Raw genomic sequence first — 26,379 nt, 5'->3', positions numbered from 1 at the left:
AAGAAAAGAAAAGAAAAGAAAAGAAAAGAAAAGAAAAGAAAAGAAAAAGAAAAGAAAAGAAAAGAAAAGAAAGTCCAGCTGTGGCTGGGATGGAGGAAGAAAGGGGATATATGATGTGAGACGAATTTTGAAAGATGAGTAGAGGCCTTGTAATATAGGACTTATTGGACACATCAAGACTTTTTCTTTCTTAATCTGAAGAGCAATGAAAAACCTATAAAATATTTTACACAAGGGACAAACATATCTTGCTTTGTGTTTCAGAGAGTTCTATTTGGCTGCAATTTGTAGAATGGATTTTGCATTCTAGAGTGAATGCAAGTAGACCAGGTAACAGATACTGGTAGCTTGGGCCAGGATGGTAATGGTGTAGACAGATTTATGAGAAATAGAGAATATATAATCAATAGAACTTGATAAATTGGTGTTCTTTTTGCCTTCTTTCTTTCTTTCTCAATCAGAGTTGCCAAAGACTTGTCTTTTTATTTTATTGGTTTTTTTTCTGTGAGTCAGCTTTTGATATTATCGATCAACTTTACCACTGTTTCTAATTCATTAATTTCCACTTTTTTCTTTATTAATTCCCTTAACCACCACACAATATTACCTTTGGCTGATGGTCTATTCGATAGCAAGTCTGCTGGAATTGGCGTATCTCTCTGATGATGTGTGATATCTAAGAGAGAAACAATAAGCACAAAAGCAAAGCAAAAGTATTTCCTTGTATTGCAACACATTCTTCCCGGCCCTATGCACAAGTCATCAGGCACTTTCTCCAGCAAAGTGCCAGAGCCCAGCCCTATCATTTTCTATGCCCAGCCAGGGCTTTCTTGCCCTTCAATGAGCCACATGAAATGCAAAGGGCAAGAAGATACTGATCACAATCAGGGGAACAGTTGGCCTGGGTGACCTCCGGTCCAGCAAAGGCAAGCTCTGGGTGCTACTGTCCTTGGGCTCCTTGTTCTAACTTGGTGCTCTGAACCCCATTGTCCAGCAAGAAGCCTTCAGCATCTGTCTGTCACTGTTCCGTCTCAGAAAGTCATCCCTGGAGCTTCATTCCCCCACCCCTTTGCCCAGACTGCATGCAAGCTGCAATACCCCTGCTGAAAATCGCTTCAATCAGCCGCAGCAGATGTGAACCCCGGTGTCCCCCATCTCTTCCATCGCAAAATGAAAAAGCAAACAGTGAGCTCCGTGCCTTAGCCCTTCTCTTTAAACCACTGCAGTCACTGAAACAGGCTGATGATGAAAGGACCACCTACCATTCTCATCTTGGAGAAATTAACAAGGCCTTCCTCGGTAAAGTTTGGTGTTCCCTCTTCAATAAACGCCAGGTCCGTCAGGTACATCCCCAGATAAGGAACAGCTGGGGGGTTACAGCTGCAAAACCAAGAGACACTGTTCTCAAGCGCACTCACCCAATAGAGACTCCCCTCCCGTGTTTCACGGGAAGCAACCGTGTGGCCTCAATCCTGAAGAATAAAATCTTTTAATTCGTCTGCACGAGCACACTCATGGTATTAAGAGTTTTCCATACATCTCACAGCAGAATAGAAGAGAAAATCACAGCCTTAGGTTTTACATGTGCTTGGGACGATGCATGTTCGAACAACAGGCTGGCTTACAGACAGATACAGAGTATGTCCTAGCAGTACTCGTCTGCAGAACTTGTAAACTGGCCGCACTTTCCAGGGAGTAAGAGCATGGAGGAACCTCCAAGAACTGGGGAGAAAAATCAGGGTGATTAGAGCCTGTAAAGCTTGTTTTCTGCTTTCGCCAGGATTTCAATGTTTTAGAAGGCACAGACCTAATGAATATCACCACTGCTCTCTAAAGTGATGCCTTCTCTGTTTTTGTTTTGTGAGGGGCGTACCTTGGTCTTCTCAGAGTCAAGAGTGAGGAGGACATGGGCTTTTGAGCCAGAGAGAACTAACTGGGTCTGAGTCCCAGCATAACCACTTGCTAAGGGATGCTGGGCAAACTCTGCGAACCACAGTCTCCTTGTTGTGCTTAGATTAATAAATACCAAATCAAGAAACTTTTTATAGTAGATGGTTTGATTTTAGAGTAAAAGATGATGATATTTTCTTCTTATTTGGGATAGTCTGCATGCCACCATTATGTCCAAAAGAAACTTAATGTATATGCACAGTCTTTCAAATGTAAAGAAGAATCAGGAAAATACCTAGATGATGGAAGTTCTTCCCCATTTGTTTTTCTTTTCAAAGCAAAGTAGGAGGTGGGCCACTATTTGTATACTGTATATATTTAAAAAATACATTTCTGCATTATGAGTAACTTAATGATTAAGATAAACATACTTTTTAAGGGTTTCTCTGAGATTTTTAAATCTTCCTTCAGATGAAACCGTCTTCTGAAGCTTGTCCATGAGAGCTTTCGTCTGGAAAGAAACAAACAACAGCCTGTCGTGAAAATACTCCTATGGTTTGACAAGATGGGTGAGTTACCAAGAGATCCTCACTTCCCTTCCATAGTGGCAGGTGTTGATACCTTTGTCAGACTGTTGTGATACAATTTTCAAAGTACAGACTGAATTTGATGTTAAAAAAAAAAAAAAAACTTGTGGAGAAGAGGGACTATATTGCTCATTTAGCCAAAAAGAGGAAAATGTGTAGAAAAGAAAAAGTGCGATGCACGAGAAATTAGGGACTTAAAGAATTGAAAAAGCACATGTTGACTTAGGGAATCTTAAATGGGAGGTCTCATGTCAGGTGGTTTTCACGGTCAATCTTTTTGGGTGTTAATTTCCAAATCAACAAGACACAGATTTGGTTGCTTGGCTATCTTCTGCTACAAAGGTTTTGTGACCAACTTCCTCAACTTGTTAGAGAAGTATAACTGACATTTACCAAGAGATAAAACTGTTGTTGACATTGATCTGGAGTTTCTCGCATGGACATGGGAGAATGGTAGGGCGGCCCTTGGGGACGATGACCCGCTCCTAGTAATACCCATGCCCAGGCAGACTGGCAGGGAAAAGCACTTGGAATGCCCAGGTTGCGACTCCTCAGTCTACTCTCAGTCTGGAAAGGAGCTGCATGCTTCATGAGAGCTTTCAGAATGACTCAAAGGGCTGCCTTCCCCATCCTGGTTCCTGAGGACTCTGAAAGAAGATAGCCAGCAAGGCCTGGGCAAGGGTGGCGGGGTCGGGGGATGGGATGGGGCCGGGTGGGCCCCCTGCCTGGCCCAGAGCTGACCTTGGGCTGAAAGAAGTTGCACAAATATAGTCTATCCTATAGCCACAGATCTAATTTGGTGGGCTCCTGACTGCACATTCGACCAGGCCTTCTGGATGTCTCCCAGCCTGGACTCAGACCTGAAGAAGAGACAGCTACAGAGCAGATGGGGTGATGAAAGAGTCTGAAGCAGGGCATATCTGCAACCAGGCACTACCTGTGATGAGACCGAAGTCCTGGGACCGGGACAACAGACCATTACCCGTTCTAAAGCCACTCTGAGTGATACATACACGTGATTGAAATGGTATATTCTACTTAATGCTTCTACAGGTAGTATATTCAAATTTGAAAAAAATATTTTAATATCAGTCTTATCACCCCTATTCTGTAGTCAGTTACCCCTAAAGCCTCATCCTGAAAAGACATGGGTATCACTTAAGTCGACTACAGGGAAGGCCTACTGTTTTCTTTTCTTTCTTTTTTTCTCAAGTTTTTATTTAAATTCCAGTTAGTTGACGTACAATGTAATATCAGTCTCAGGTGTAGAATTCAGTGATTCATCACTTACATACAGTACCCAGTGCTCATCACACCGAGTAACCTCCTTAATGCTCATCACCTGTTTAACCTATCCCCTCCCCGCCACACCCCCAGCCCACCTCCCCTCCAGTAACCCTCAGTTTGTTCTCTATAGTTAAAAGTCTGTTTCCTGGCTTGCTTCTTTTTTTCCCCCCACAATGTTCATCTGTTTTGTTTCTTAAATTCCACAAATGAATGAAATCATATGGTATTTGTCTTTCTCTGATTGACTTATTTTGCTTGGCATAACATTCTCTAGCTCCATCCACGTCATTGCAAATGGCAAGATTTCTTTCTTTTTTATGGCTAATATTCCACGTGTGTGTGTGTGTATGTATACATAAATCCTGCATCTTCTTTTATCCATTCATCAGTCAATGGACATTGGGCTCTTTCCATAATTTGGCTATTGTTGATAATGCTGCTATAACCATCAGGGTGTATGTGTCCCTTTGAATGGGTATTTTTGTATCCTTTGGGTAAATACCTAATAGTGCAATTGCTGGATCATAGGCCTAGTGTTTTCTTAAAGAAAATTTAAGAATCCCTTGGTACCAACCTCAGATGAAAAAGGAAATAGGGGAAGGAAAATGTAAGAGAAGGCAGAGGACTGACTTACTGACCTTGATGAAGTGTGACAATGTGTGTGACAGGATAATATGCTCTTTGTATCCAGTGTCCAATGGCTAAGGCTACCATTGCCTTAGGAAGAGGCAAAAGCAAGCCACAACAAGGGCGTCAGTATCCAGTTTTTAGATTCTGATATAGCTGTTTGAAGCCCATTTTAAAAACAGTATTCTAACACCCATTCATCATAAAAGCTATCAAAAAACTAGGAAGAGAGAGTAGTTTCCTCAGTTTTATAAAAGCATCTACAAAATACCTGTAGTTAGCACTATCCTTAATGGTGAAAGACTGAATGCTTTCCCCACAAGACTGAGAACAAGGGAAGAATGTCCTTTCTCACCACCTTTATTCAACATAGTATTGGAAGTTTAGCCAGAGCAATAAAGCAAGAAAAGGAAATAAAAGGTGTATGAATTATGGGGCGCCTGGGTGGCTCAGTCGTTAAGCATCTGCCTTCGGCTCAGGTCACGATCCCAGTGTCCTGGGATCAAGTCCCGCATCGGGCTCCCTGCTCAGCGGGGAGTCTGCTTCTCCCTCTCCCACTCCCCCTGCTTGTGTTCCTGCTCTAACTGTGTCTCTCTCTGTCAACTAAATAAATAAAATATATAAAAAAAAGGCATATGAATTAGAAAGAAAGTACTAAGATAGTTCCTATTTATAAGTGACAATTGTGTAGAAACCCCAGGGACTCTACAAAAAAAGCTCCTAGAACTGATCAGTGAGTTCAGCAAGTTTGCAGATAGAAGACCAACACGACAAAAATCAATGACATCTGTATAGACTAACAATGAATGTGTGGAAACCAAAATTGAAACCACAGTAACATTTAAAATTTGTCCAAAGAAAATGAAATATTTAGGCATAAATCTAAAAAAGTTACACAGGACTTATATTTTGAAAATTTCAAAATGCTGATTTAAGAAAGCCTAAAGAAATGGAGAGACAGGTTGTGTTTGTGGACTGGAAGACTCGACAGAGTAAAGATGTCAGTTCTCCTCAAATTGATGGTTTAATGAAATTCCAATAAAAATGTCAGTAAAGTTTTTTTAGACATAATTTTTTTACTAAAATTTATATGGAAAGTCGCAGCACCTAGAGTAGCTAAAATAATTTTACAATAAAGTGGGAGGGATATAGAAAGAACTCTCAGATCTCAAAGGTAAAAAAAAATCCAATTAAAAAATGAGCTGCAGACATTTCATTGAAGAGGATAAACAGATGGCAAACCAGCATATGAAAAGATATTTAACATCATTAGCCATTAGGGAAATGCAAATTAAAACAATAATGAGATATCAAAATGGCTAAAATAAAAAACAGTGATAACACCAAATGCAGGCAGGAATTTGGAAAAACTGTTCATTCATACTTTGCTGATACAAGTATAAAATGGTACAGCCACTCTGGAAAAGAATTCAACAGTTTCTTATTAAGCTAAACGCACAATTGCTATACGATCCAGCATTTGCACTCTTGGGCATTTATCCCAGAGAAAAGAAAACTTACAGTCACACAAAACCTATACGTGAATATGCATAGCAGCTTCATTTGTAACAGCCCCAAAATGAAAACAACCCAGATGTTCTTCAAGGGATGAATGGTGAAATTTCCTCTATTTATACCATGAATACTACTTAGCAATAAAAAGAAATGAAGTATTGATACATGGATGGATCTCAAGGGAATTTTTAAAAAGGCAATCTCAAAATGTCATCTACCATATGATTCCATTTATATAATGTCCTTGAAATGATGAAATTTTATAGAGATGAGAAACAGGTTTTTGGTTGCCAGAGTTAGGGAGGGGGCAGGGAGGAAGCAGCTATGGCCATGACAAGCGTGGCAGGAGGGATCCTGGTCATAGCACTGTGTTGTATCTTGACTGCAGGGGTAATGAAAGTGCATAAAAGTAAATACACACAGGCCCAAATGAGCATATATGTAAAAGAGATGGTCTGAATAAGGTTAGTGGATGTTACCAATGTTAACTTTGTGGTTGGGATATGTTTTCAGTTACACCAGAGGTTACACTGGGGGCACTAGGTGTAGGGTGCAGGGTAGTTCTATTATTTCTTCCAAACTGTACATGAACCTACATGATCTCAACATAAAAAGTGTTTGTTTTCTTTTTAAACAGTACTTATAAAAGCTGTGGCTTTTGTTTGCAAGGTCCAGGCTTTGATCACAGACAAAAGAATTTGCCTCTGGCACCAGGAGGACTTGGAGGAGTCTGGAAAATCCCCCCACCGCCCTTTAAGAGGGCCAGTGTAGTTATCTACTAATGAAGAGTTAGCCGGCCCACCAGGGATCACCAAGGACAGGGCAGCCTGTAGGAGAGGGGCCAGTGGGAGCCAACGAGGGCTGAAGGGGAGGTGAGGTCAGCTAAGCCCCCCTGTTCCTGGGCAGGCCGGGCAGACCACACATACACCACGCACGGGCAATTCACGGTGGCCTGCGCCTGGTGACCAACTAGCAGAAGACCAAAACAGGAGACCAGCGGGTGTCCACGGCCTCCCAGAAGCCCAGGGGAGCCCTCCCCAACACCCACCCACACCCCGGGAGAAGGCCAGGAGAAAGGGCAGTGGGGAGATTGTGATTTCATTTGAATCTTGAAAATATCGGATGAAAATGATAGGCATGAACAAGGTGAGTCCAATTAAAAGAAAACTATGAAAGTTTCCGGCACACCTAAGTCTTTATGCCAAAAGGTTATTACATAAATGACAAAAAAAAAAAAAAGTGAACATTGAGGCCCTAGGGCATTTATACGCTTACTTTGGGGAGAAAGAACAGGTCCGTGGGGCACTGCTGTGTTCACTTGGAATCAACGGGCCTTCTCTAAATAATTTAGGAGACAACTCCTGACTGTCAACCGCACCGTTTGAAGTTGTCCCCAAATATGTTATAATGAATGCTTTGGGGTCGTATTTGCTTTTCTTAAACTAACCAACTAGAAGTGCGCACGAGTGGAATCAACTAGGTGCTAAGAGCGCAGTAATTACCCACGTTAGCACCTTTCTTTGGCAACTGAGCCGCTCAATTCGGTTAATTATTTCCTAATGAGTAACGTTTCGCCTGGGCTCTGGTCTCCCGGCTTGTCCTCTCAGCAGCGGGCTGTGTGGCTCACTGCTGCTCACCTGCTTGGACACCTTGGCCCAGGTTTTCTTCAGCCTGTAGATGGCACTTCTGTTTAAGGCGGAGGTGATCTCCAGGACGCCGTTGTAGTTATGCAGGCACCGGCAAATGTCCGCCACGGCCACCCACTTCTCTATCGCGACGGTGCGGGAGCTGACGTCGGCATAATTCATTATCTGGGACGCCACCAGGTTACTCATCTGAGACAACGGAAAAGCCAAGAGAGGCCAGCTAAGAGCCAAAGAAATGCATTCAGGCACAGCGCCTGGATCGCCCATTGAAGTGTCGGGGAAACAGGGTGCCGAGGGACATGGAGATCAAAGTCCACATTGAGAGACCAACCTTCCGAAAAGACTACAGTGTGTAGTAATAATAATAGCAACGAGAAACCAATGGCAACCTGTTCATCCTCCGAGTGAACAGAGGGATTGTTTGGAATCAACATGTTGAGGGAACAGGTCATTTTTCTTAATCAGTAATTTGGATGAAGGAGTTATTTCCAGTAACTGCTGAGGAAATGGAAAAGGATGAGTAATTCCTGAAGAATGGCAACCTTTGCTGATGATGGGTTTCACTCCTTGGGGCCTCTCCACATGCTCCTTCGCCCCTCACAGGTGGGGACCAGGAAACCCCAGGTAGCACAGAGAAAGAAAAGACATTTACCCCCAATCAAATCAAACTCTAACCTGATCAGCCCTCAACCCAGACACATTTAGGGACAGGGGAGGAGGGAACATTTATTCCTTCTTATCTCGCTGGATTTTTTCCCACCAGAGTGAACAGGACCTATAGTGTTTCAAGGGTAAGAACTGTAATGCTATTAGTTGAAACCAAGAGAAAAAGAGGCAGTTGGCGCAGCTCAGTGCTTAGAATATAGAAAGGAAAAGGACAGTTTAGGATTACTAACAAAGGGAATGCAAGTCTGTAATCTTACATCCATACACTTAATCTAGTGAGTGTACCAATTCTCTGACTATTCCACAGGTATTTTAGATCTCACAGTGTCTCAGAATTATCATTGTACATAGTCATTAAAAATTTACTTTGTACTGAGCACCTAGAATGGACGTGGCATTCGTTTAGGTTGTTAAGAACAGGAAAAACAAATAACTCAGCATCCCCGACCTCAAGGCACTGAGCCTAGTTAGGCAGAAAGGTGAAGGGAGGCAGAGACAAGTAAATATCACATAGTGAAAGGCAAAGCTGAGTCTGTATGGAGGGGTTTGAGGACATGGAGGTAGCAGGGGGTTATGTGGCCTAGTAGAGAGGAGGCTTCCAGAAAGAGGTCATCCTGCTGTGAGTCCTAAAGGATGAGAAGGAGTTAGCCACTGCTTTCCATCGAAGGAGGAGAACATTTGAAAAGGGACAGAGGTAGAAGGCCTGGTGTAACAGAGGATGTGGCAGTCATGTGAGGAGCCCAGGGAAGCCACGAGAGAGACACAGATGCCCAGTAGGCAGGGCTCTTGTAGGCCACGTTGGGCAGCTGGGACTGGATCTTAAAGGTGAGAGGAAGCCGCTGACAGAATTTTGTCATGAAAGTGATATAATTAGATTGGTCTTTCAGAAAAGTTATTTCTGTGACACTGTGTAAAGAATGGGTTTGGGGGCAAGGAGAGGACAGTGGGGATGGTGAGGTAGGAGCTCCCCGAGAAAAGGATGAAAGGTCAAATCAAGGTTATGGCAGTAGGAAAGTAAGGGAAAAAAAGGTCTGGGACATATGTAGATTTATATATCGGGGAGTGAGGTGGGGTGGGTGACAGACGAGTCAAAGATGACCCCTAGATTCTCTGTCTGGGTGAGTGAGCAGTCTGGGCCACTACGCAAGACTAAGAACATGGCATAAGATGAAGGAGGCTTGGCAGGTCTGGGGAGTACTAACGATAAGAAACTCCATTTGCAATCCGTTGAAGAACGCACAGTGCAAGCAGCCATCCGAGTGGAGGCGTGAGGGTCTGGAACCTGGGATGGAACCACTCATTTGATTGCTCATTATACCCAAGTGTGTGCATGGCACAGACGACAGAAGCTGATTTTCTACAGCAGGGGCTCTGCTTCTCAAGGGTCATGTGGCCTGTCCTCTAGGCAGCGGTGGCATGGATACTCCTCATGCGATAACCTTCATGAGTATATAGGTACTCTGCAGGTACCCTGCACAAAGCACTGTCTTGGGAATCTACACCGTTGTTTTGTACTGTGAGGCTGAATGACTTATTAATTTACCTACAGGGAGCCTCATAGTCTTCTTTTTCTTTTTTAATGTCATCATTATTCCTTTTATTGTCTTTTAGTAGAACTGCCTAGGTAGGCCTGAAGATGCTCCCACATATGTGGTTCCGCCAAAGGATGAAAATCGTTAGAACAAAACCAATTAGGAGTTGGTGGGTATAAAAGCAGCTCCTCGTCTTACTGCTGGAGAAAAGCAGAGAAGGGAGATACACCAACAGCTGGTCACCATTGTGCACAGCTGCAGGAACACTGTAATTACGCTCAAAGGGGTCCCTTCCAACCCTGGAACGCATATGCGCTGAATGTTCAGTAATAATGAGGATGATTTGTACTAACCCAACCTTACTGTCACCAGCACCACCGGGGACCAGTGACACAAGGGCTATTACAGCTCGTCAGTGTATGACCACGAAGTAATGATGATTATGATAACAATAATAGCTGCAATCTATGCATTATTGAGGACTTACCAGACTTGGGTACCATCAGAAGGGAATCTCTTATGTCTGGAAGTTAACTGGAAGTTATTACATCACTATGAGCTCTTAGAGAAGATTTAAGCTTTTTTTTTTTTTTTAAACTTTCATCAGTTTTGTGTAAAAAGTGGGGGGCAGACTTGCTTCATTTTAGAGAAGGAGTCTTAAGACCCTGATACTCAGCTCCCTATAACATGCCCAGGTTTTATTTTTATGGTTACTCACATCATTGAAGTGTTGGCTGGTTTTCATAATGTAAGGTGTTCTTTCATTTTTATCCAGCTTCATCCACCCCTGCCCAAGAAATTCTCTGTAAGTTCAAAACAGAAGAGAAAACCAATTAAGTTTTTTAAATGGTGGCTATGATCCTGAACAATGAGTATGAATATTATTTACATTAAATTTGACCATCTCAAATGAATTTTGGCTCATCTCCAGTATTTTGCCACTTGATGCCAAAAAGAAAAAGATTTTTCAATTTCCACCTTTCTCTTATAAATGTTTGGAACTGTGTCCTTATTAGGATCACGATAAAGGCTTCTCTGAAATGGGAACATGATGACCAACACAAGAAGAATAAAGACGTTAAGTACTAACTCAGGAACCAAATTATTTTCCCTGGATGAGCTTAAAAAAATTTTAAGCCTTAGCAGAAGGGCTGAAAAATCCATCACTACCAAAAATGTTAATCACAAACAACATGTGTTCCTCCACTTTGCTCTGATATTCTCTAAGACGATGTCAAATTCACGAGCAGGGATTTTCCTTTGCTCTCCCCAGAGCCCAGAACAGGACACATGAGGAAGGCATGTAACACTGTTGTTACCACTTCATATGGGGAAGGCATTTACAGTGATAGGAGCTCAGCCTGCTGGAAGGTCTGTCTTCTGAATAACATCCCTGCTCCCTCACTTCACTCATGAGCAGCCCACCAGATCACAGCAAGCAATGGACAGACAAGTTGGTGCATAAAGGAACTATTTTGTATAGGCATGACAAAAAATAACCTGAAATGAAATTACTCTGACACAGTCTTAATCCAGAAATGTTGAGTGAGTCCCTGCAAGAGGTTTTTTGTTCCTCCAAGTTCCTGCAAGGCTGTTGGGTGTAAAGGTGTGGCAGTTCCACAGATGAAAATAATGGGTTGATATCCAAGCCAGCAGGGAGGAGAGGAGAGGAAGGGAGAATCCCAAGAAGAGACTGACCATAAGGGTTTGGCCTTTGCTCTTTCTCTTCCTCCACAGAGGTCATGTTCATCTCCCCCACTGAATCCCCACTGCACTAGGCACTGTGGTTTTGTTTTTTTTTTTTTTTCCTTAGAGGGAGAGAGAGAGAGAGAGAGAGAGAGAGAGAGAGCAAGTTGGGGAGGGGCAGAGGGAGAAAGAGAGAGAATCTCAAGCAGGCTCCACACCCAGTGTGGAGCCTGGAGTGAGGGTTGATCTCACGACCCTGAGATCATGACCTGAGCCAAAATCAAGAGTTGGACATTTAGCTGACAGAGCCCCTCCAGGGGCCCCATGGTACTGTGGTTTCTAACTCAAGTCTTCAAGTAGTCACTGGGTTCATTTGGATGTCCAACAGGCCACATTTCTTCCCCGCCAACCTTGTTCATGGGTAGAGACAGGGAGGGTGAGAAGATACAATGCCAACAGAAAAGCCAGCAGGGGCATCTTCTGGCCCTGCCCCTTACGCCTCTCTAACGTAGCTGTAGCTCTGACCACCCACTGCCACGCCTGACCCCTCCATCATCATGATGGCCTCTTCTCTACCTATGACATCGGTCACATTTGTACCTCTTGCCCAGCCCCTCCTTTACCCTCGATTTAGCTCTTTCGAGGACATGGGCCAACAGTTGTCATTTGTCCAAACAAAGGTCTTGCTTGTGGAGCTCCTCATTATTGCAGCGGGAAGGGGCTAGCATGCTCCCTCATGCTCTACATGAGAAGGTTGAAGCGGTGATAGGGACGCTCCTCACGGGGCAGCTTGACGCAGCGCAGGTCCGCTCCGCACACACCGGGGGAAAGCTCCTTCTCGGGAATCTATCTACATGTTGTAGAGTCTCAAAGCCCAGCAATACTTCTTGACTCGTGGAAGAGGGTGAGTACTTGTAGCAGAACTTACAGATTTTACCCATCCTCAGTGCTTCTCAAAGTATAGTCTTAGATCACGCAGTAGTGTCTGGGATTCTCATGGAAAATGCCATTTCCTGGGCCTCAAACCTACTAGAATCCAAATCTCTGGAGGGGATACCTAGGAATGTACATTTTTAACAAGTTTCCCGAAGGATTTTAGGCACCATGCAGTTTGAGAACCATGGTTGCTGCCGTATGGAGGTTCCTATGATGCGAGGATGTGAGAGTACAAAGAAATTCACATTCCGGGGGAACCAGTGAACATAAAGAAACACAAGAGTGACCATCCTGAGAGTCCCCGGTGTTTCCAAATCAACATTTCTAACATAAACTGGGACCAAAAGGCATTGACATTGGACCAAACCATCGTAAGATTAAGACTCACACCTCTGTGCACACACATCTGCCTTAGGAATAATGGCAGTGCTAAGCCCACAGGTCCTGCCTGAGGGGGCCTGCAGCTGTGAGGGCCGCACTCACTCGTAGGGAATGCTTCTGAAGACGATGTGGTCCAGGAGGGTGATCTGCTCGGCTAGCTCCATGGCTGACAAGGTCTCAAAGCACTCAGCCTTCGGACAGTCTGTCTGCAAGAGAGGAAGGGGGGAATGACACGCACTGACAGCAGGTGCCTGCAGCCGCTCAAGGACAACGTCCATTAGAGATTCTAGCTACCAAGAAAATGGCAGAAAGCTCAGAAATATCAGCCAACATTAACAGCCTGGACCAACTGCCAACCCCCGAGTCGAATTTAGGTCATCGCACCAGGCTTCAAAAGAACTGCGGCCGGTTATCAGTTACGGGCATAATACCGCTCGCCTTTGAGAAGTCGTTTGCACATAACTCTGCTGGATGAGACCATGGCTGCACTTACCAGTTGAATTATATCCTCTAATTTTAGGTGGATGTCATCTTGATCGTCTTGTGAAAGGACCCTAAAAAAGAAAAATCAAAATATCCTCCATGAAAAGAAAACAGACATGCCAGGAATGAAAGGACCACGTGCAGTTTGGATTTCCCTGGCTGGGAAGCTGGAGGGTTTGGGTCCACCAGGCTGTGCCTCCCACTGGAGAGGCTACAGAGACGTGAGCTGGGGGTGGGAAGTCGAAGAAACAGGAAAACACGCACGTTAAAGGCACAGGAGGATCATCGGGAGAGCTGGCTTAGCCCAGGGAGCCAACTTGTTCCATACAAGGTGGTAAATAAAACACCCACCATTAAAGCGAGCCTGAGGGGGGGCTGGTGTGCTCTGGGCCTGTGAGAGGATCTGGGCCATGAGTTCGGGCACCCCGCAATACCATCAGTTGGGGATCCTAACAGGCCTGAGCGCCCCATCCACATTCCTCCAGCCCCCGCCCTGGCCCTGCCCTGCTGATGCTGAGGCAGAAGATGCAGAGCCTCTCCCTCCTTGCACACACACAGACCAGAAGCTCAGGGGAATTCCTGGGGGGCAAGAATTTGAACAATGCCAGGCAGAAGCCAGCAGGTAAACTCTTCTCCCTTGATTCCCAGATGGCCTTTCCTGAGACACACTGACACAAAATGAAGGCACAATCACATTTTAAAAGTACCAAAAGTCCCAAGCCACACAGCCTATCTGCTGGAGGAAGGTAGTTTTCAAAGAAATAATGACGTGATGTTCCGCGGTGCTCTGAATGGATGAAAACAAAACCACCTGCCCTCAAAAAGAGGAAATCAACAGAGATGGGTTAGTGAATACCCATGTGTATACATAGCCATGTGTGAGCCATCTGACATACACTCTCTTGTTATCATCAAAAATCCCTTCAGAGTAAGCATTCTGATCTCCATCTTACAGATGAGGACACCAAAGCTCAAAGGAACTAACCTGCCCAGGGTTCGGTCACTTAAGCTGCCCCGTTGCCCTCGCTTGTCTCAGGCAGGTGTTAAAGGCACCTCTTCAAGGAGCCAGCACAAAACACATCCAAAAAAGTCCAGTCTCTTCCCTCTATCTTCCTCTCTTACAAAAGCTCCCTCCTGTTTACCAGGATAAAGATTCCTTCTAGATTCAAGGAGTAACTGCCCTCTTGTTAGCAATGAACCGTATCACTTGTGAGTGGAAAGAAATATTCATCAGATGATCTAAGGCAGATTAAGGTGAGGAAAAAATAAGCAAATACAAGTTTTTCTCCAAAGACTGTTAAAATCACACTTAAGGATTACACATGGGATAAAAGGGACTCTTTCCCAAAGCTCATGTCATTCTTTCCAGGGTAGTCTAGGTTCCTGGAGAGAGCTCAGTGGCCACATAACTATGTGTACCCAAGGAAAAGATTTTTTTTTTTTTTAAATGACGCTGGGCAATAGTTTTTCCCTGGAAAGAAGTGGTCAAGAAGTTAGTTAGCTTTTATCAAATGTTCCTTTCCTCAGTCATCTCACACTAGTGTTCCAAGATGTGTTCTGGTCTTGTTAAATTATCTGATGTTTTCTCTTTTCCCAAATGCCTGTTGATGCTTCTTGGGGCCTTGTGAGGTTTGTGGGTCACCTTTTTATGACTCAAACCCACTCCAGCTGCCCACCCATGAAGTCATTGTTTGTTTGTTTTCAATTTATGGCATGTTAGTTGTTTACCAAGATTTATGTCTACATAGATTCAGAAGCCAGCTAGTCAGACAACATTGGGGAGGAAGTGGTATTTTAGAAACAGAAAAGTCTTGGGGTGCCTGGGTGGTTCAGTCGTTAGGTGTCTGCCTTTGGCTCAGATCATGATCCCAGGGTCCTGGGATTGAGTCCCGCATCGAGCCCCACATCGAGCTCTGCGTCGGGCTCCCTGCTCAGCAGGAAGCCTGCTTCTCCCTCTCCCACTCCCTGTCTCTCTCTGTCAAATAAATAAATAAAATCTTAAAAAAAAAAAAAGAAATAGAAAAGTCTTGAGCAGAGGTTTTTAGTCACAAACAAGACAACAAACTATGCATGCTAATTAAATTTCTTCATCATAAAGCTATCCCTGTGAGACTGTGTGAGACAGAAAGGCTTATTATTGGAAACTTTCAGTTTCCTGTATAAATGTAATATATGTTTAAATACATTCATGTTTACATCTCATACAGCTTGACTGCCTATACATCTCTAATGTCAAGGCTACATTTAACTACAATGTGATATGTTTTTCTCTCTCGCAACCACAACTTGTATTCACTGGGAGGTATGTTCACAAATTTTCCCTTCGATGGGAAGGCCCCTCTACCTCTGGCCCAGTTCCAATCGAGGATGGATGTGCTCCTAGTCTTTTGACTGCCTTCGTGCTTTGATGGACACTCCAGGATACTGGGTTTCTCTCACATCTCCCAGCCGGCATGACCAGTTAAGTATCTGTGCGTTTATAATGAAATGCCAAATAAAACATTTAAAAGGAAATGGGATTATTCAAAGTTCTGTGACTGGAAAAGTTCTCTTTCAACAGTAGAAATCAGATAGGCTTAAAAACAGAGCCAAGAGAAATTGGCCTCTGTCCGCAGACTGGTCCACACTCTCTGGGCTGCCTGCTTGCTACTGAGACCGGCTGGCATGGCCCCATGGCGTGACCTGCCTCATCTCTGCTCCTCCTCAATTTGTGAATGGTTTAACTGCTTGTTGCTTCACTTGCTGGGACCTGCCAGACCACCTCTTCCGTCCTTTGCTTTCTTGGGCATGGCTTTTCTTCCTTCCAGGCTTACTTGAGCCCATTGCTTCCTATGCTTTGACATATTTTTCTAAAAAGTCAGATGTCCACAAATGCATGGAAACCTTGAGTACTAAAATCTCCTGGTTTTGGTTGGCAATAATTCCCTGTTTGTTTCCAAATTAAGAAATAAATTAACAGAAACATCTTTGTAATTTTCCATGTGATTACTATTTTATATAATTGTCATATAATTATTAAATAATCCTTTTGGTTTCTGTTTCTTTCTCATATACTCCATGATGATATTTTTTCACAAAGAGATTTCATGAATGATGACACTCCATCAGTGATGGTTATATCGAGGTCTTCCTACTCTACTTGCTAATCATTGTGACATGATTTAAAATATATATATGTAAATGTCATACATATAAACACAAGTATCTGTATGATAAGTTAGCAAAAACCCTGATAAATTAATGAATCATTTATTCCTCCTATAATCACAATCTTGTGTGCTGGCGCAGGGACCCTTAAGCTTGGTGCAGGTGAAATGACTTGGCAGAGGGACTTCAATCAAAGATCAGTAGTTTTCTTGCACCAGGATTTTTTTTTTTTTGCACAAATCTATTCACTCACTTGTTGGGAAGATAAGTTAGTGCCTCCGAGACCCAGCTGACCCAAATGGGACTCAGGGTTTGGCTGTTTGCTCAGCTAATGGGCTGGTGACCCCACGGGTATCTGTCTGCTTTAGTTGATATGCTCAGGGCTAAACAAAGACTTTTGTTTGTTTTGGCCTCATGGGAAGAAAGATGGTCAGAGGTAGGAGAATGGATGACGTAATATCTATTCCCTACTTGGCTCAGTGGGTGAATTTTGAATTGTTATGGTGAAAGATGTAGAACCAGGAGCCAAAGGAGCTATTTTCACGAGAGACCAAGACTCCCGGTTGAGTGAGGCTGCTCTGGGGCCCGTGTGGCTCAGGGATGCGGCAGGTGGCATCTTTGTCAGCTTTCTGATAGGGAAATGGTGGCTTTAGAGGACTGTCAGATAGCATTCTTGACAGAAACAACGGCGGCACTGATAAGGTCTCTCCCTCAAGCGGTGTCCGGGGCAGTGAGCTTGAATAAAGACGCTGAGGCAGAAAAATGACTGGATTTGCTCCTGAGCACACATTTCTTGGGACTTTTGGAACACTTTGGGAAGACTTTGCAAGGGATCAGAAGTGTGGGTGGGCAGCTGGGAGCATCCCATCAGTAGAACTGCTTTTTTGTTTTGCTTTTTGCTTCTTTTTTTCTTTTACTAAATAGCAAGTGGGTCAGGACTATAGTTTCTTTTGTAACAACTATATTGAGATATAATTCCCATGTCAAATAATTCATCCACTTAGAGTGTACATTTGAAAGATTTTTTATTGCATTCATGTCTTTGTGCAATATTAAACTGGCTTTTAATGTTATTATAATCTCTTTTGTATAGACAAGGTGATGAAGCTAAGGAAAGTTGAGTTTGACTAAGACCTACCTTGGTTTTACTTACGCCATATTGCCTTGTCGGAAGAAACTATTTTTCCTAAGAGCCCTGTCAGAGCTAATAATAATAATAATAATAATAATAATAATAATAATAAGTGTAGCAGTAAAACGAGTGCTACTTATGTTTCAGGCATGTGTTAACAACCTCTTTGTACATACTGTATCGTGTAATCATCACAACAACTCAGTAGTAGGTACTACTGGTCTCATTTTATAAATGAGGGAACTGAGGTTTAGACTGGTTAAGGAACCTGACGGCTGTAAGTGGCTGAACCAAGATAATACCTGTGAATCCTGCAAAAGTGAGAATCAGACTCTGCTCCATGTCATGCTCCCAGCTGTACCATCTACTAAAATTTCTATTTCTTATTGATCCCACACCTCTAATTCTCAGGTCATTTATTCAACAAAAAGAATTTGCACATCTTAAGCCTGATAAATAATAAAGGCCTGGAATGGTAAATAGGATTCATCTTAAGGGCCAACTCCAATTAATGACATGCCAGTTAACAACAGAGTTCTGAGCTCACCCACCGGTGTCAGCAGAAAGCCCTCAGGATTGATTGGTAATGTCTGGTATGGGTGTTGTGAGGGGATGGGCAACACGGTGTTTCATATTTGCCAATCCTCAGAGTCTTTCCCAGTCTGAACACCCTCACTTTCCTGACGGCTGTCCAGTCAAATAAATGTCCCTGGGGGCACAAACTTCTAGAAAGCAGTTTCAAAATATCAGCATTTGAAATACAGACAGCATAATAAACTGTTTATATAAAGAAAAGAGGAATAGAAATCATTTACAGATACCACTCATCCAACTGAAACCAGGCTTTATCTGAAAATGTATTTACGATTTTAAAATCTGAAAATAAACATAGGAACAGAGGCCCTAGGCTTATTTAGGTGTCTTCACAGGGTGGACAAAGTGAAGAGGGCCCTTAATAGATTCCTACAGTTGCTCTAACAAAGTACCACAAACTAGGTGGCATAAAACAACAGATTTTTATTGTCTTAGAGTTCTGGAGGCTAGAAGTTCAAGATCAAGGTGTCAGCAGGGCCATGTTCCCTCTGAAACCTGCAGAGGAATCCTCCCTTGTGTCTTGCTAACTTTCAGGGGTTTGCGAGCAGATGGCATTCCTTGCCTTCAGCTGCCTCACCCCAGTCTCTGCTCCATCTTCCCACGACATTCTCTGTGTCTCTCTCTGTCTTCCCGTGGCCATCTTCTCGTAAGGACACCAGTTATATTGGATTAGGGGCCCATGCTACTCCAGTATGACCTCATCTTAATTAATGACCCTATTTCTAAACAGAATCACATTTTGAGGTACTCAGGGATAGAACGTCAACATATCTGTTTTGGGGCAGACACATTCCACCTGCAAGAGCCCCTAGACCAAAGAAGGGTCCGGTGATGGGATCCTGAATCACTTTTGAGCCAATTGTTAAGATGCTAGACCAAAATCCAGCATCGCTGCGTTAGAGAGTGACTTCCAAAAACACGGTAGACGGAGCTACGGTGGACTCCCTTCTATACAGAATTCTGGATAACAAAGAAACAATATAGTCAAGGTTAGAAGAAAGAAAGGACTCTTTCCAGAGATTATAAATGAAGATGGAACTAGAAGCAAGAATGGTAAAGGGCTACCAGGTCAAGCAGATAGATGCTGGGCTTCCCATCCCTAAGTAGGGACAAATGATATGGCCATGAGTTGGGAGGAAACTGTAACTGAAATGTCTAGTCCTCCTGTAGAGCAGACTAGAAAAACATCCACCTATGAGTTCAAGAAGCTATAGGAAAGCTTGTTACCTGCTTGGATGCTGGGTGTAACGACAGCCACAAACAGTCTCTCGTGGGAAACCCAAAGTCCAAGCTTTGATCACATCTACGCGCTTTTATACAACCTACATGATGTGGGAATCCCAACGTGGTAAGTTGTCAGTAAAACTGGTCTAGGACCGGTGAAGCAAGACAGAGAAAACACGTAACTACTAGAAGGCGGTACATCCACAAACCAGGGGCATGGGACTTGCGCAGAAATGCTACCGCCCTGCTCATAAACATGAGCTTATGATCAACAACTAGAACTGAGGGCAGGAAAACCACCTCTCTCTGCAGTACCCGCTGGGGCTGCAGGAGGGGATCCTCAAGGCACCCCCCTTTTCACTTGTGGTTCTGCAGGAAGCCACTGTCTGCCCCCACGGACGGGAGCAACTGCACTCCTGCACACCACACGAGTTACGGCGCCCAGGCCAAGTCTTCCTGAGGCCGCAGACACCAACCTGCCCCCCAGAAAAGAGAAGATGATACATCACCCTTTGTGGTGACAGCAGTCTCCCTGCTGCCCCCAGAAGTCTAAGATGCATCTTCCTGGTCTGATAGGATCTTATTTTCTAGAACATCGCACGAATCAACCAATGTCATTAGGAGGCCCCTGCAACTGCATTTTACCTCAGGATATTCGCCGTGGCTTTCCTTTCCTGGGGAAGAAGGTCTGGGTCTCGCAAAACTTCTTCTAGCAAATTGAGGACATTCATCTTTAGTTCATTGTTGAGTTCAAAATCCTACAAAATAAAATGCATCTTGTAAAATTTTAGTTGCAAAGGTTTTAGCTCCATGATATGTGACACCATTTCTCATGATAAAATCTCTAGAAGCTATGTATGCAAATTAAAATATATGGACCCTAGGATTGCTTTCCCCACCAGAGATCCTGAGTTCATTGGTTTGGGATGGGGTCCTATTGTTGGTATTTCTGACAGGCCCCCAGGGGGGTGGGAAAATTCCTCAAAGGTATAAACGCTTCCCTTAGCCTGAACCACTGTGCCTCCTCCCCACGTTTACTTCTACTCATCTTTCACATCTAGGAGGTGATCAACTTTCTCCCAGGAGCTTCTTTATTAAATCCAATGGGATAAAGGGCTTTGCTTTGATGCTCCCAAGGTACCCTCTACCATAACCTGCTGTTTTGTAAAGGCTGAAATAATGGTCTGGTTTCCCACTGGACCATGTGTCAGATCAGTAACTGGGGCATAGCAGTAGCTCAAAAAAAGATCTTTTGCAAGAATAAAATCTGTCATTTGGGCAGTGACTTGAACTAAGAACTTCAATACAGGTATGCTAAGGGCTAAAGAATAAATGACATTCACAGACTGATGGGGCATCAAGCAAGCCCAGGAGTGAGATTGAAGGGGTGCCCACTGGCAAAGTTGGGACAAGATGAGCATCAAAATGAATCATGACAGTGATAAGTGATCACAAGTAATTCACAACTGAATCAACACAACCTGTAAATCCCTACTGATGCTCACAAAGACATAAAGAGATAAATACAGAAAGAGGGTGACAGAGAAACTTTTCTTTAGAGTAGAATTCCAACTAATAAATGCAAAGAAATAAAAGAGTTAGAAAAATCACTATTTTGCCCAAAGCAGTAATAACTGATCAGGCAACTGAGCAGATGCTGAAATTTTTTGGGAATCAGAATTAATAGTGTCAGAGTACCTTCCCGCCCCTGCCAGAAATGATTTGTTAATTACAAAGAGAGACTCTGGCAGACGTCACCTTAACAAAGTGACCCATTACCATCACCAATAACAGAACAAGCCCACATCAGGTACCTACTAATGTGATGCTCTGTGAAAATCATCAGTTATTTTTTTCCCCAAAATGCATCATCTCACATTTGCATTGTGAAGAAGCATTGTGCTCTTCCAAAATGTTAATGCATTGGAAGACAAAGAAAAACTAGAACTGTTCCATTTTAAAGGACACCGAAGGGACCACGAGGATGCAACATGTGAATCTGGATTAGATCCGGGATCAAGGGGAAAATGATAAAAAGGCATCACTGGGACAACTGGCAAAAGTCGAGTCAGGACTATGTACTAGTTGGGAATGTTATCAATGTTAAATTGTCCTGAATTTGATCATTTTACTGAGGCTCTTTAAGAGAAGGTCCTTGTTTGGGAGGGCAGGGAGAAGACAGAAACAGAGAGAGAGAGAGAACACAAATACGGTGAGCACGTTAAGTATTATGAGTGACCGTAGATGGGTATTAGTGTTCTTGTCTTTTCTGGCATCTTTCTCTTGATTTGAAATTTTTAAAGGTAAAAAATTTGAAAAAAATTAAAAAGGTAACATCATGTCTCTTGCAGTCTTTTATTAAATGCATTCTTACGATACACCGACAGGCAGCATGCTGGGATGGTCAGGTTTTCAGAGATGAACTGCATGCTGGTAACATCATGTCTCTTGCAGTCTTTTATTAAATGCATTCTTACGATACACCGACAGGCAGCATACTGGGATGGTCAGGTTTTCAGAGATGAACTGCATGCTGCTATGTCCTGCTTTCAAGGTCCTTACTCTGATAGACTATCTTTCTTTTTTTTTTAAGATTTTTTTGGTCATTTTTATTTATTCATGAGAGACAGAGACAGAGAGAGAGGCAGAGGGAGAAGCAGGCTCCCAAGGAGCAGGGAGACCGATGCGGAACTCGATCCCAGGACCCCGGGATCATGACCTGAGCCAAAGGCAGACGCTTAACCATCTGAGCCACCCAGGCGCCGGATATGCTATCTTTCTATGTGCAGGCGTGAATGTGTATTTTCCCTCCTACATAAAGTGACGCGTTATAACTACATTTTAACTTTAAGGAAAGTAATTTTGAAGCACTGACATTCTGAATTCCTTTAAATGATTAGAGAAAACATTGCTAATGGGAATGAATCCAGTAAAAAGAAAACAGCACACATTTCCTATTTTAGTAAATTAGGGGCAAAAAGGTCCATAATTTCACAAATTGCAGAGAATGCGACAGTCTGCCCTAATCTGAGTTGGATATTCGTGTGTCTCAGTTGGGTGGAGAACTGTGTAACAAACTTTTCTCAATATTTCGCTTTTACTGCTTGACAATCAGTACCATTTCTTTGGAACAGGAGCCAACCGGGCCTGCGGCAACACGGAGGTTAGTATCTCTTAGCATTCTCAGGCTTTCAGCTGATATGTTTTCCTAAAATTTCATCTATTTATTGTCCAACAGCTTCTTGGCTATGCGTTTTTCTTCTAAAATGTACGCAAGTAGGGGCGCCTGGGTGGCTCAGTCGGTTAAGCGTCTGCCTTCTGCTCAGGTCATGATCCCAGGGTCCTGGGATTGAGCCCCGCATTGGGCTCCCTGTGCAGCGGGGAGTCTGCTTCTGCCTCTACCCCTAACCCCTGCTCGTGTGCTTTCTCTCTCAAATAAATAAATAAAATCTTTTTTAAAATGTATGCAAGGAAAAGAGAGTAATATCTTCTTACTCTTATTTGTCCAACCCCTCCCCCATTTCAAGGAGAAGGGAATATTTGTAAACAGCTAATAACCTCACTAACTTCAATCCCTGAGCACTACCAAAGGATTTCTCAGCCATCAGGAATCTGTTTCCTTAATGAATATTGGTATTTACTGGTGAGATGATAGAGTCCTCCTGTAGCTGGGTCAGTCTCTAATGATGCCCATCATCTGATGCTAAGTGGTTTAGTGTGAAAGACATCAGGCCAGTGTTTGGACCTTGCTGAGGGATAATTAGCAGTTTCATCAACAAGCTCCACTGAGTACCTACTGTGCCCCATCCTGGGCTCAACAGGGGAAACAGTTCTGAGACCCCAGGAAAGCAAGATGTGTTAAAAGTCTTGTTAAGGAAAATAAAATGTCATTTTATTATTCTGAGCTCTGGAAAGACTAGCCTGAGAGAGACCTTTGAAAACTTGGTGGAATCTGACCAGACAGTATTTGAGGCATGATGAAGGTTACAGGTGACTATTTGCTCTGCTGATGATGTAGCTGAGGTAAAGCGCATTACCCAATGATGGCCGAGTATGAAGTGTAAGAATTCTCACGCACAGTTTCCCCGACATCTGCACAGGTTTTTCCCACGTCCAAAGTGACATGCTATGCATGATTTCAGTTGTCCCTTGGCTGACCCAGGAGCAGACAAGGCAGGAACCTATGATCTTGGGTCACACATGGGCCATTGAGGCTGAAAGGATGTGATCATAAGGAAGGAAGTACCAGCGAGCAGACAAAAACACAGGTCGTCCATCTGACTGTGGTAACCTGCGCTCCTGTCTGCCAGTATGCCCACGAATCACCGCAGATTCTTTTTTTAAGATTTTATTTATTTAAGAGAGAGAGAAAGCACAGAAAGTGAGAGGGAGAAGCAGACTCCCTGTTGAGCCGAGAGCCCGACGTAGGGCTCCATCTCAGGACTCTGAGATCATGACCTGAGCCAAAGGCAGATGCTCAACCAACTGAGCCACCCAGGCGCCCCTCACCGCAGATTCTAATGTGGTAGGTCTGGAACAGGGATACTTTTCTAATGAGCTCCTGGGCGATGCTGATTACACTTTCAGTAGCAAGACTTTGCCATTGTATTTTTTTAAATTCATGCAAAAAACAACTCCTCAAAAACTGACTAAAAAAAAAAATTCTGAATCCTCGGATGTACTACCTAGAATGTAACATTTTCTTTTTTACCAATGCATGTAAAATGCAGAATTGGCCATTTGAAAGTCCCTATTCAAAACGTAATAGCTACTACTTCAATAGAAATCTGGAGCAGCTAAAAGGCACTTGCCCTATTTAAATCCAGAGGTAGATTATTCATAATAAGTCTGCCTGACAGCCACTTTTAAATTATCTGGAATCTAATTTTTGGTCGCATTTCCCCAGGCCCTGAAATGAGAAAAGAGAATCCTCCGTGGGGGAAGAACACCGGCTCCTTCTTGTAGGCAGCAATAGGGGCGCCCACGAGATGGCGCTCCTGGGTCGTCCGGCTCTGCGGGAGTCCGCACCGCCTTTCTGCTCGGAGCTGGCGGGGGGCCCTGCGCGGGGAAGCTGCCTGCTGTCGGGTATCTCATGCCCCAGATCAGCGAGCCGTGCGCGTCCAACAGGACCTGACGCAGTCACCCAAGCCATCCCAGCAACAGCTTATGTAGGTTAGTTTTTGTTTCCCAATGTTTGAAGCGGAGATGAGGAGACAGAAGATCAGAAAGAAGAAACCACCCTGCTTCCAAAGGTGCAGAGCCCGGAAAATGGGAGACTTTCACATTTCGGTCTCGAAAGAGGAGACGAGGGCGCCTGGGTGGCTCAGTCGGTTAAGCGACTGCCTTCAGCTCAGGTCATGATCCTGGAGTCCCTGGATTGAGTCCCACATCAGGCTCCCTGCTCGGCAGGGAGTCTGCTTCTCCCTCTGACCCTCCCCACTCTCATGCTCTCTCTCTCATTCTGTCTCAAATAAATAAATAAAATCTTAAAAAAAAAAAAAAAAAGAGACGATAGTTCTTACTCCTTCAACAGTTCCTGAGCACCTCAATTTATGACGTCGGGGGGTGGGGAAGGCAGAGCAGAGGACAGCAGGGTGGGCGATGGGCAGATGAAGGAAACGTTACTAACCCCTGGAGCCCCAGGGAGAGGGGTCTGCAGAGGGGAGAGCGGCGGCCCTGCCCCGCCGAGTCGGAGGAGAGGTTGTGGGCCGGCAAATGCAGCTCCGGGAACCCCTGCAAAGAGGGGACAGCTCACACGGACTATCGGGGAACAAAGCAAATGCTTAGGGACGAGGGATTACCAGCCAATGATGTTAGATCCTCCTCAAGTGATAAGCTCTGGCGAGAGAAGTTTATTTTACCAAGATTTTGACTCTGCTCCGACACATTCATAAGCGATTAAAAGTCAGTATTTTCCCCAGGTTAGTGAGCAACTCCTGGGGTCATTATCGTAACTAAGACTTGGTGAGAGTTCACCATACTAGATGATATTTTAATCACTTTATGATCTAATTTAACACAGTTACAATGATTATTATTCCCATTTTACAGACAAGGAAGTTAAGGTACAGAGAATCGAAGTATCTTGTTCAAAGTCACACAGAGAGCAAGTGGCAGACTCAGGACGCCACCTCGGCAGTGTCGGCGGAAAACCTGAGTTTCTAACTGCTAACACCACAGACTGTCCACAAACAGTGACTATCAGTGATTTAGTGCTGGCAGTTTGGGCTGAAAGACATTATCAGACAGCTGGTTGTTGCCCTACTGAGTCTGGAGCTATTGTTGCCCTACTGAGTCTGGAGCTATTTCCCACCTATACTAACACCCATCTGAGATGGAGATCTTGAAACTCAGGTTTGTATTAATAAGACTAGATCATACAACAGAAAAATAATGTGTGACGCAATAAATCAGATTCTCCAGCGCGCTGACACTAAATCCCCAGCTGAGGCATGCAGACGATTACATTCATTCTTTCAGAAGAGCAGGGTACTAATTAGTAATACACTATGCATGGCCAAGGGAACTCTAGGACATTCGGAAAATCTGATTCCATAAACACAGTTTGAGGGTAAAGAGAATTATGAGAATAATTTTCTCACTGTAATCAGTACAGTGTATTCTGGACCGTGGCCAGAGTTCTCAAAAGGAAAGTAAAAATACTGCAGAATGGAGCAAAACCATATAAATAGTTTTAAAACCTGGGACAGTGGGCTCATAAAGAAGGGGCTTAGGATAGGTTAGGCTCAAAAATAAGAGCCTGGAGTTTGACAATGATTTTCAAGAAAATGAAAAGCACGCTACTGCTTTCTGTTGTCTTTGACTACAGAAGATGAAGAATTTACATTGTAGTGCAGATTTAGGTTAGATCTGGGCCATTTTGTCAACTGGGAAACTGTGCCAAAGATGCTGAGCGATCTTCCCAAGATTTGTGCAAATCAACCTTGATAGGCTGAGGGTACACGTTTCTGGATTCCTCATCTTAATAAACTAGAGATAACAAGCCTCTAAACTAGTGTGGTTTTCAGTTCTTTTGAGGACGGGAG

General features: G+C 43.7%; 1 protein-coding gene across 3 annotated transcripts in view; it reads right to left on the bottom strand.

Annotated features, from left to right (window-relative positions):
- The window catches only part of RASGRF2 (Ras protein specific guanine nucleotide releasing factor 2), a 237,917-nt gene that overhangs the window by 6,274 nt on the left and 205,264 nt on the right, over positions 1-26,379 (bottom strand). For all 3 annotated transcript variants that reach the window (XM_035014761.1, XM_035014762.1, XM_035014763.1), the window contains 8 exons: positions 19,979-20,091; positions 13,247-13,307; positions 12,856-12,959; positions 10,469-10,553; positions 7,544-7,741; positions 2,322-2,401; positions 1,263-1,380; positions 608-676 (listed from right to left, as the gene is read on the bottom strand). In XM_035014761.1, coding sequence (XP_034870652.1) covers positions 608-676; positions 1,263-1,380; positions 2,322-2,401; positions 7,544-7,741; positions 10,469-10,553; positions 12,856-12,959; positions 13,247-13,307; positions 19,979-20,091 — 828 coding nt within the window. The remainder of the gene's footprint in view (positions 1-607; positions 677-1,262; positions 1,381-2,321; positions 2,402-7,543; positions 7,742-10,468; positions 10,554-12,855; positions 12,960-13,246; positions 13,308-19,978; positions 20,092-26,379) is intronic.

The sequence above is a fragment of the Mirounga leonina genome, unplaced genomic scaffold, assembly GCF_011800145.1.
Source record: "Mirounga leonina isolate KUSES-001 unplaced genomic scaffold, KU_Mleo_1.0 Mir_168, whole genome shotgun sequence".
In the NCBI taxonomy this organism is placed as follows: Eukaryota; Metazoa; Chordata; class Mammalia; order Carnivora; family Phocidae; genus Mirounga; species Mirounga leonina.
This window is presented reverse-complemented; position numbering and strand designations above follow the sequence as displayed.